Source organism: Equus przewalskii, chromosome 30 (assembly GCF_037783145.1).
Source record: "Equus przewalskii isolate Varuska chromosome 30, EquPr2, whole genome shotgun sequence".
Classification (NCBI taxonomy): Eukaryota; Metazoa; Chordata; class Mammalia; order Perissodactyla; family Equidae; genus Equus; species Equus przewalskii.
This window is the reverse complement of record NC_091860.1, coordinates 4,921,168-4,933,238: the sequence shown is the minus strand read 5'-3', so window position 1 is coordinate 4,933,238 and position 12,071 is coordinate 4,921,168. Positions and strand designations below refer to the sequence as shown.

Genomic DNA, 12,071 nt, shown 5'->3' with positions numbered 1-12,071 from the left:
AACAATGTTTCAGACAGATAAAATGTTACTTTCTATTTAATGCTGCTTTTTCTAGCTGCTTTTAAACTGAAATCAGGTTAGAAAATGACAGGAGTGTGTATGCGTACACATGCCTATGTGTAACCAAAGTAGCGGATGGGGTACTTCATCAGACTGAGAATCTTGAAAATTCTCACTCATCTCTATCTCACAAGTTCCTAACCAAATTTCTGGCAAACAAGAATGCTCAATAAATATATCTTGAACTCTTTTGTGAAAGTGCGTGGGATGGCAAGGAGAGAAAAAGACACTAGCTTTGTAACACTATATTTTATGTCCTAATTTATTGGCAAATTTTCCTAACTCACCCAACCAAGTGCTTATTAAAGACTGTCGGAAACTAAACTTCAAAACAAGAAAAAATATTATTGAGAAAATTCAAACACAATACAGAGAGATTAAGAAATTCATTGTGGAAATAATTAAGGTATCCTTTCCTTTAAAAAAAAAAAAACAAAAACGATAAACTCCAGACATTTAAGAGAAGCAAATTAGAAGATGGAGAAAATTTAACCATTTCTGTTTTTTCAAACAAGAGGCACCATGTGACTAAGTAGCAATTTGCTTACTGCACTTAAACTTCATTCATTCAACCAATATCCCTAGGTTAACTCTCATGTGCAAATGACCCTTCCAGGATCACTTACAGGTAAAATAGTTTCTGCAATTAAATCTTAATCAGATATATTTTCTACCATTGTAATTTGGTCTAAAACACTAAGATACTTAGATTCTCAATGTTGTAGAAGTAACTTGACATAAATATCCTAATATTAATATGTTCACAAAAACTGACATAGACAACTTTGCAGAAGCCTTGCATAAACTGAGCTGTATATGTTTCAGAACGGTAATGTTTTTAGAAAATGGACAACCTAAATCAAAAATTAGGATTAATTTTTACTTAATTGAGACCACTTAAAGTGTAAGCTCATGAAGGAGAAGTGCAATAAAGTCTGTTAGAAGCACAGTAAAAGAATGCAATCTAATTAGCAAAATTAATTTAAGAAAGTCACTAAATCATGTTTTTCATAAACTCAACTTTCTAGTTGACAAAATGCTCACCATAATTTCCTAATTTTTGTGCAGTAAAATGTTCACTTCTACCATGAAAAGTAACCCTCCAGTACCTCAACATGTTTTCTTACACTATAGAACCAAGAGCAGCTTTAAGATCTTAATATTTACTGCTAGAAAAGAGATGTCTAAGGACAAACAAAAATTAAGATTATTTTGGTAAGCATTCTCCAAATGTTAACTGTTCTATACTAAATAACTCCATTCAGCAGGACACTTGGCCCAGCGACTTCGGGGTAAATATTCTGTAGCAAACATAGCCTAGTAGAAAGATGAGGAGGCCACCTAGATGTTCCATTTATAGAAGAATGACAGGTAGGTACCCAACTGATCGCCCAGATGAAAGCAGTTTAAAATATTACATAAAATTTTTTTAAAAATCATCAAGCAGCAAGAAGTTAGTTAAGAAATACTGAGAGGTCAAAAACTAAGTAGAAATAAGAATCCAGAAAGATAAGTAGAATAAAAAGACCAGCCTTCTCTTTGAAGATAGTTGCCAAACCCCGAACTAGAACATTAGTTTTCGAGGCCATGCAGAAGCACTGGGGAACGGGACTCAGGACCATCAAAGGCAGGGAGTGTAAAAGGATACCCCACAATAAAGAACTGGGAGGCCAAAGAATTATACCCACAGCTTATGGGTGAACCAGAAACAAATCTCGTCCCTTTATTCCACACTAGGGAAATCACAGGAATCTTCACAAAAAATTGGGGGAAACTGGAGGAATCCCCAACTACAAGCAAGTCTTTATGCAATCCAACTTACTACTACTTAGGTGGCCTATAAAAACTGAAAATTTAGTTACAGATATTCATAGGATACCAGTTTCCCTAGGCACCTGGCAGAAACAAAGCACATCCTCTCTGAAGGAATAAACTTTCAACCCCAGCATTAAAGACTTCCTATATACGAATTTTCAAGAACTATCATCTCACATTAAAACACATACTGAGACACACAAAAGATGTGCAACAAAACACCATGAGTGAGAGACAAGAAAAACAGACAACATAATGAGACTCTCAAAGACTTTATATACTGGAATTATCAAAAATAAAATATAAAATAAAGCTAAAGAAAAACATGACAAATAAATGCAATACATGATCCCTCGCTGGATGCTCCACTGCAGGAAAAACTATAAAGGATATTACTTGACAAGTGAGAAACACTGAATATTAACTATGTATTAAATAATATACCAATATTAAATTTGTTGGCTATGATAAATCTGTTTTTCACCAAAAAAATTGGTTTTGCTGAAAAATGGCCTTACATTCAGAGAATAAAATCTTATGCTGTCTCCTCCAAACGGTTCAGAAAAAATTATTGGAGGGTAAAGAGGTGGAAGGAGGGATAGAGAAATAAAGTAAATGTGGCAAAATGTTAACAACTGATGAATCTAGATGAAGGACATCTGGTATATGGATGCTCACTCTACTATTCTTTCCATTTTTTTTTGCAGGTCTAAAACTTTTCAAAGGAATAAGATGAGGAAGCTCCTCCAAACAAATAAAAAAATAACATTTTTTAAATTCAAGGACTGGTTTAATATCACATAAAGATGTACCTGAAGAGAAAAATAGTGAACAGGAGCTAGATCTGAAAATGACTGAGAATGAAGCAGGAAGAGACACAGAGAGAAAATTTAAAAGTATACGGGAAATCAAGAGCCATGACAAACAGAGTAAGGGGATTAAGCAGTCATCTAATCAAAGTTCCAGAATGAGAGGAAAGAGAAAATGGGACAGAAGCTATATATAGACAATGACTAAGAATTTTCCAGACCTGATCAGACAGGACTCCCTAAATTCAGGAGTCCCAACAAAGCCCTGGCAGGAAACAAAAAAAAGATACCTTCACCTAGTTACCTCATAGTGAAAGCAGAGATACAAGATCTTTAAAGCTGCCAGCAAGAAGAGACAGGCTGCTCTTAAAGGAATGACAAGTGAATTTCCAACATCAACAATGGAAGCCTGAAAACAGAGAATGAAATCTTCAATGAACTAGGAAAAAACAAACAGGTGAACAATCAACTTGGAACTGTACACCCAGTAAAGATACTCTTCAAAAATAAGGACAAAATAAATGCATTTCCAGACAAACAAAAAATCTGATTCTATCACTAACAGATCCACACTAAGGAAATTTAAAACTATGTACTTTAGACAAGAGAAAATTTATCCAAGATAATCTAATCTGCATAAAGAAATGTGAGAAAACAAAGTGGTAAATATGAGGATTAACTTTTAGAGTCACCTTGTACAACAATAAGAGGGCTAAAAATAGAAACAAAATATAAGACAACAATAGCACAACAGCGTGTATAGTTCTTGTACCGCTTTAAGGAGCAAGAAGATACCAATTAACTTTAGACTTTCTAAGTATGCATGTCAAAATTTCTAAGGCCGAGTTTCTCAACAGCAGCACTATGGACACCTAAGGCCAGATAATTCTTCAATGTGGGAGCTGTCTTGTGTATCACAGGATGTTTGACAGCCTCTCTGGCCTCTACCCACTAGACACCAGTAGTGCTCCCCCAGTTGTAACAACCAAAAATCTCTCCAGACATTGTCTAGTGCCCACCAGGAGGCAAAACTGTTACTGGCTGAGAACCACTGTTCTAGGGTAACTGCCAAAATAATAAGCTTCTGAGTTAAGATGGAAGAGTGAACACTTGCTCCCTCTCAAACCCCACTAAAATAAAAGCACTGAAATATCTTAAAAAGACCTAACCCCTCAAGAAAAGGGAGAACACAAGAAGAAACAATACTCATAAAACTGTGGAGCTAAGAAGCAGATGAACAAAAAGTGAAATTATCCACAAAGAAAGCAGAATCTTAACTGGTGGGGTAGATGTGGAGTTGAAAAGATGAAATCCAACAAATTTACAGAGCACAATTTTCAAACGGCTCAGGAACTAACTGTTAGGTACTCCTGGAGCCCCCAGGTGAAGGCAAGGGTACTAAAATCACCAGGATCTCCTTCTTCATGTGTGGCTGCTAGGTGTGTGCCCCTCCCTTACCCAGCAGAAGTACAGGGATTTACTCCCTCTCAAGAGGGAAGACAGGAAGATTCTGAGTTGGGAGATAAGAGGCACAGTTGGGACATGGGTATCACACAGAAAGAGGGCAGACCAAAGAACGATACACAAACTGAATGCCAACTACCAAGACCCTGGCAGCCCTGACTCTCTAGGCAGAAGATTTTAAGACTGCTGTGGAGACTGAATAGTCTAAAAGGAAGGCCTAATGGTTCTAACATTGGAGACTCCCCACAAACCAGGTGACCCAGGTTGCCATAAAGCAAAGTTCAAAATATCTTACAACTGTGAGAAAAAATTATTTCTAACCTAGAATTTTATACTCAGGCAAACTATCAATGAAATATGAGAGCAGAATACAGACATTTTCACATACAAAAATCTCAATTTAACCTCCCATGTGCGACCTTTCTCAAGAAGTTACTGGAAGTTATCCTTCAGCCACTTTGGAAATAACTATTTGTTTTTATAAAACCTGTGCAAAGACTACTAGTATAAGCTGAGACTCTGATATACAAATAACTCTCATCTATTTATTGAAATGGAAAGCTAAGAAACGTTAAAAGTTCCCATGGGCACTCTGAATTCCTTTAAATCATTCTATAATACAGCCCTTTCCCTAATTCTCCCAAATTATTAGATTTGACTTTGCTATTGCTACACAGGACAACTTATTTTCAAATCTTTCTAGATCTACCACTCAGTGTTCCTAACACTTTCCTTACTATAGTAACACAAGAACAATTTCTCTCACTATTCTCTAGCTCATTCTTGAACACTAAGGTACAAGTTATCTCCAAACCAAAGCTATAAATAACTGAAAAATAGGACAAGAAGAGGGGTTATTAACCACAAAAAGCTTTTTCAGATTCTGCTAAATGCAGGCTGTGTTACCTGGTTTTTCCAGCTCCTACCTAACTGGATTTCTGGTGGGTTTTTTTTGTCTGCTTTATTTCCCAAACCCCCCTGATACATAGTTGTATATCTTAGTTGCAGGTCCTTCTAGTTGTGGGATGTGGGACACCTCCCCAGCGTGGCCTGATGAGCGGTGCCATGTCCGCGCCCAGGATCCGAACCCTGGGCTGCCGCAGCAGAGCACGCATACTTAACCACTCGGCCATGGAGCCGGCCCCTGGATTTCTGTTTTTATTGTACAGCCGGCTGCTTTCTATAAAAGCAGGGTGTCCTATGCAGATGCAGGGGCCTGTCTATCAAAACACAGGATTTAACTCTGTTCTATCCATCCTACTCAAGCTTCTCCTACGTATCTAAACAGTCCCCAGGAATCTCTTCAGACGTGAGATGAGTGTTTCTCAAAATATGGTGGGCCAAATCGCTGCACCGCCCTCTAAGAGGTGTGAGGGAAGTGAAACCGAGGTGGGGGGTAAGGGAGAATTCGAACACTTGTTAGAGAAAATAATGATTTCAGAGTGGACTGTCAGACTGAAAGGACGATCTATTTGCAGCAAAGGAATTATTTTATACTTATTTCCCTTAGATATAAATCAAAGTGATCTTGTACCTCTGACTGAGAAAAACCGTGAAGTATCTTGCTGGCCATACCAAACCAACAGAGAAAAGTGTCTGTTTTAATCAGTTAAATAACTTTGTTTTTTATTTTTTATTTATTTGGCTAAGTCATGTCAAATATTTTCTTTCCTTCTTTTTCTAAAAATTGTCACTGCTTGGACAATAACAATGATTGAATTAGTACCTTCTAGCACACGAGGGAAACCACTGGCACTAGGCAACTTTAATCCAGTTAATACTGGAACTAGTAAGCGTGCTATAAGGTTAGCTACTGTCTACTAATTAGAGATTAGGAAGTAACTAGCATTAATATAATAAAACTTGGAAAGAACATTTAGTATCTTAGAGATTTCAAGTGTTCTACCATTTCCATACCAAGAAACAAGCCTATTCACTTCTTTCGCCTCTGAACAACGGGAAGCGAGTTTGGTCACTCCCTGGTGCCTCCTTCACAACTCATACCTCTTGATCTCCTGGACTCTGGGAATCTCCTTTGCTTATGTTTGTATCCCGAGTCCAACGAGGTGGTTTCCAAGTTCTTTCCTGTGTTCCTCTGTTATAGTAATAACAACGCCCAGAACTATCTTTATGAGTTTCCCATTCTCCATTAATCTGAATTGCTGGGCTCCCAGGAAGCGGGGGGAGAGCAGACTGGGATATTTTCAGCTCTTGCAGATTAGCGTAGACAGGAGAATCTGGCCGTCCTTGATTTGGAGGTGTCGTTGCCTGTGAAAAATGTGCAATATTCATGTTTAAATTGGCATAACATTAACACATTAAAATTAAATGAAACATGAGATTTATAAACATACACACTAATTCATTTTTTTTCTTCTTCTTGTCCCCAAAGCCCCCCACGTACATAGATGTATATTCTAGTTGTAGGTCCTTCTAGTTCTGCTATATGGGACACCGCCTCAGCATGGCTTGATGAGCAGTGCTAGGTCCGTGCCCAAGATCCAAACTGGCAAACCCTGCAGAGCACATGAACTTAACCACTTGGCCACAGGGCTAATCTCTACTAATTCATCTAAAAACAGACAAACAGGTGTATATGGTCTTTCTAAAGAAATAATTTAACAGTTTTAATATTCATAGTTTGAAAAAAATATAAAAGTTTCAAATAAATCCAAAGTGCTTAATAACTTTGCTTAATAACTTTCCCTCACCCTGAAAGAATACTCAACTAGAAGTCAGAAGCTATGGGTTCTAGTTTAAGATCTCGCATTAACAAGTTGTATGACATTGGATTAGATCACTTTCTCTCTCTGAAATTAATTTTTTAATCTCTGTAAAGGAGAGAATTGGATTAAACCACCTACATCTCCTTTGGCTCTAAAACTTTATGATTTTAGGCAATTTTTTAAAATATAAAAACTCTTACACATGGGTAACTCTGCATTTATAAACTATCAAATGAAAGATTTTATATTCTAAGCTCTAATATTAAATCAGGAATGTAAGTGAAAGATAGAGGAGATATACTTCAGCTTAAAATTTACTACATTCTATTCTTTTTCAGTTATAATTTCTCAGTAACCATAAACAAATCCTTTAGTCTCTTCCTAGTTTCCTATTTGTGAATTTCCTAACAGTGGAAAAATAAGAATAAGCAGTAACTCTCTGATTTACATGCTTAATCTCAACCTAAGCTTTACGTTTTATTTTTAAATGTCTCACTAGATGTCAGTCAAGAACAGAATACTCTGTCCGGCCCTGTGGCCAAGTGGTTAAGTTCACGTGCTCCGCTTCAACAGCCCAGGGTTTCGCCGGTTCGGATCCTGGGCATGGACATGGCACCACTCATCAGGCCATGCTGAGGTGGCATCCCACATGACACAACTAGAAGGACCCACAACTAAAAAAAATATACATCTACGTACCACGGGGCTTTGGGGAGAAAAAGGAAAACTAAAATCTTTAAAAAAAAAAAGAATACTCTTCACACCCCTTGCATAAGGAGAGTGTAAACCGTATGAAGTTAGAATTCTAGTTGCTGAAGGGAAAAAGCCCATGTCTGAGAACACCTTTTGGTATTGCGTGTTCATATTTGTGTGTATATCTTTCCTTTTATGATAGGGTTTCTCAACCTCAGCACCACTAACATTTGAGGACAGACCATTCTTTCTTGTTTGGGGGCTATCCTGTATACTGTAGAATGTTTACTAGCATTTCTGGTCTCTACCCACTAGATGATAGTGGCATCCCCCCATTGTGACAACTAGAAAGTCTCCAGACATTGCCAATGTCCCCTAGGGACAAAACCGCCCCTAGCTGAGAACTACTGCTTTACCACATAAATCCTACAGTTATAGTCAGACATTCAATTACTTCTATACTGTACCTCGAGTTTTATGAGTGCTTTAAAAATTGAATGAAAAAAGGGAAACATGGATGGATACACTGAGTCAGTTTTATTGAAATTAAAGTACTTTAACTTCTAAAATATTGTTTGCTTATAAAATAATTATCATGAATCTAAATCATAGAATAAGCCTTCTCTTACAGTAAAAATAACCCAAAACATGAATACATTTGTAAAATTGTTACTTTTGGTCTCTTTACACTCGGTAATTAGGAAAATACTGTACTCAATGACACAAATTAGACTGTCTTCCTAAAAATGTAGCTTTGAATTTAGACTACCCAAACAGCATCTTTCTATGAAGAAAATCTATCCATTAAGACAAATTTCCATGTGTGTCTCTTTCAGAACAACTCCACATTCTGGTGAATTAGCCAGGATAACAATGCTTCTCTACTAAGATGAACTCTGTTAATACAAAAAACAATACTATATAGTACATCACTTCCCAGAAGCTCATCTAGAGAATATTTATTCAACAAGTGATAAAGAACTTCCTACTTTGCTCCTGATACTTTACTAGACGTAGAGAAATAAAGATGCCAAGAAACAGCCATTTTCTAAATGATGTTTATGGACAAATTCTAGTAATCGTTAAGAAACAACTAATTCCTATGGTTTAAACAGGTCAAATTTAAACAGTTTTTCCAATTCAAAAGAACTGGAATGCTTCAACACAGTTTATAAGGTGAGCATAATTCTGAAATAAAAGCAGAGAAGAATTCAATGAAAAAAAAACTATAAACCAATCTCACTTATGAATATAAATGAAAATATACTAAATAAAACCTTAGCAATCAAATCCAGCACTGTATTAAATAACTCAGGGAAAAGGAGAAATGTTAAGTCCATCTGTCTTTAGGAAATCTCTTACTGTATTCTTTACACTCACCAGATTAACACGATCATCTCCACAGACACCAACAAAGCATTTAATAAAATCCCACCTGGATTCAGGATCAAACTCTTAGTGAGTGAGAAATAAGTGACATCTCCTTAATCTGACTTTTAAAAATTATTATTTAAAATAAACATATTAGCAAGACATTGATAAGAAGCATTTTCATTCAAGTCAAGAATAATACTAAGATGCCAAGAATTGCTGTTTTCCAGTATTGTACTGGAGGGCCTAAGCAATGTACTAAGATATGAAAAATGAATTAAACTCATAAATATCTAGAAGGAAAAATAAACGCTGATATCTGTCATTGACATAACCAATACCCAAAAACCCAAGTCCATGAAAACTACTAAGAAGTTTGATAAGTTGGCCAGATACAGGATCATCTAAACAGTTTCCCATACAAGAGCAATGACAAATTGGAAAATGTAACAGAATAAAAAATTCTCATTCACAATAGGAAAAGAACTGTTCAACATTTACAAATATGCTTTTTAAAAAATGTACAAAAGCAAATGACGAATATTTATGAAATTTTCCTCAGGTACCTAAAATTATATTTGAAGAGATAAACCTTTGTTCCTAAATGGAAAAACTGAACTTTGTAACTATGTTACTTTTCCAAAAGTTAGTTCATAAATTCTACAAATTCAATGCAGTGGTCAGCACACAGTATAGTTAGTACACCCCCTAGCACACAGTAGCATGTAATGAAATTTGCTGAATGAACAAACAAATGTGAACAAAAGAATGCAAACATATACGCAAAAGTTAAAAGCAAAAATTCAAGAACTTGGAACTGGTTACACGAGAGAGAGAGAGAGAGAGAGAGAGAGAGAGGAAACTACGAAAATATCCATATTTCTAGTTGGGGGAAAAGGATGGATAGTTGTGTGACCATTTAAGACAGAAACTATCTAAAAAGAAAATGAATGTCAAGTATCCAATTAGGTGGTAAGGTTACAATATGAATTAAAAAACATCTTCTAGGACCTCATAATATAGTAAAAGAAAGAGAAACAAAAATCTTTTAAATGCATAACAGACACAATGCTAGAGCTACACATGGATACTATGGGAGCAAAAAGGAAGAGGGCCTGGAAACAAATGACTAAGCCTTAGAAGTAAATAAATGAGAGTTAGCCAGGTAAAAGTTGGGGATACAGCAAGAACATAAGTTTGACAAAAAAAGGCATGGTAGAGTCAGGGAATGATGCTGACTCAGAGCAGATAAAAGGAGCAGCCAGAGAAAGATCAAAGCAGAAACAAACGACAGCAGAGGGAGAGCTTTTATGTCATGTTAAAAAGCACAGATGTTATCCAGTAGCACTTAGGGAACTACTGAAGACTTTAAGTCAGGAAGTACATTCCGATTTAAAATTTAAAAATATTACTGATTTTAGAGGAACACAACTAGAGGCAGAGATCAGTTCAGAGGTTGGTACAATACAAGAGACAGAAGAAGAGAGTTGCAATAGGACAAGGATAGCAGGGCTGCAGAACCAGAGCCAGATTCAAAAAAATTAGAAGGTTCAATTAACATGCAGATTCTATGTTTGTTTATGTGAAGCATAGTTTTTCTCGTGTTTGTGTGTGTTTTTAACCACAGATCAAATAATGTCAAGAATAGGAGGAAAAGAAGAGTTCCATTTAGACTGTATGGGGTTGACAAACAAGCCCTTTGAAAATCCAGGTGGAAATGCTCATAGACAGTTAGATACACAGACTGGGAACTCAGTGCAGAAATCAGGGCTAAAAATAGAAATGTAAAAGTTGTTGGCATATAGGTGGGGCCAATAACTTAAGAGAGACCACAGAATGAGAGGCAGAAGAAAAGAGAACCCTGGAAGCAGTTGCTTTATCAATTAAAATGAGAATACAGGTATAAGGTTAGCACAGGGTCTGGCATGGTGACTCTCATTGTTATTATAATTATTATTGCAATTAATATAATTAAGAGACCAGACAAAATAACAGGAGTCAGTAAAGGAGTCACAAAGGAAAGTCAGAGGTAGAAGATCTACAAGAAAGGGTGGTATTTAAAAGTTTTCAAAAGAAAACTTCAAGAGAATGCGAACCTGATAGTATCAATCTATACTTCAGTATGAGGGCTCTGAAGCAATCACTAGATTCAGCGATTAAGAGGCCATTTTACCTCAGCTTCCAGCCAAGAGGATCTGAAATTACCTTCCCGCCATAAACAACTAGAAAAGTGCATAAAATTCAGGAAACACATATTTTCAGGCATTGCATAACAAGCAGCCAGGACTATGATCCCTGTGAGAAGAAAGAAACAAATGCGGTGGCTCTATCACTTCCAGGCTTTCTGCCTAGAGGTGGTTTCCAGAAATCAGCACAGGGAGGGGAAACCCAAACAGAGCCTAGCAATCACCATAAGTCAACAGGACAGAGATAAAGTTTACATTTATTATTTAAAGTAACGAAGGGAATAAGACACGAAAGGAAAATAATTACATAAGTAGCAAACATTGTGAAGAGAAGAAAAGGAGAAGGGAATGGTCCCTAATTTGTTTAAACCGAGAATCTTCAAACTTTGTTAGTATTCTTCAAAACCGATTAACCAAGCAACAGAAGTGAGAGGGATGTCTGAAATCAAGAGATTAACAGTAATTCTAAGTAGAATAATATATAGCTACAGGGGCCGGCTCCGTGGCCGAGTGGTTAAGTTCGCGTGCTCCGCTGCAGTGGCCCAGGGTTCGGATCCTAGGCGCGGACATGGCACCTTTCATCACGCCACGTTGGGGCGGCATCCCACATCCCACAACTAGAAGTACCTGCAACTAAGATATACAACTCTCTACCGGGGTTGGGGGGGGGGTTGGGGAGATAAAGCAGGGAAAAAAAAAAAAAAGACTGGCAACAGTTGTTAGCTCAGGTGCCAATCTTAAAAAAATATAGAGAGAGAGAGAGAGAGAGAGAGAGAGAGAGAGAGAGAGAGAGGAGAGCGAGAGCGAGAGCGAGAGCGCACTAGAAGAGGTTTACTGACAAGGAATGAATGGTAAAAATTTTAATATTTCACATTCTCTTTTTTTTTTTTTTTAAAGATTGGCACCTGAGCTGACAACTGTTGTCAATCTTTTTTTTTTTTCCTGCT

General features: G+C 36.8%; 1 protein-coding gene across 21 annotated transcripts in view; it reads right to left on the bottom strand.

Annotated features, from left to right (window-relative positions):
- ARHGAP12 (Rho GTPase activating protein 12) overlaps positions 1 to 12,071 on the bottom strand; it is a 118,296-nt gene that overhangs the window by 49,442 nt on the left and 56,783 nt on the right. For 16 of the 21 annotated variants that reach the window (XM_070601736.1, XM_070601746.1, XM_070601752.1 and 13 more), the window contains one exon: positions 6,153 to 6,416. The exons of the other annotated variants lie outside the window; for them this stretch is intronic. In XM_070601736.1, the coding sequence (XP_070457837.1) occupies positions 6,153 to 6,416 (264 nt within the window). The remainder of the gene's footprint in view (positions 1 to 6,152; positions 6,417 to 12,071) is intronic. 21 annotated transcript variants of the gene reach the window in all.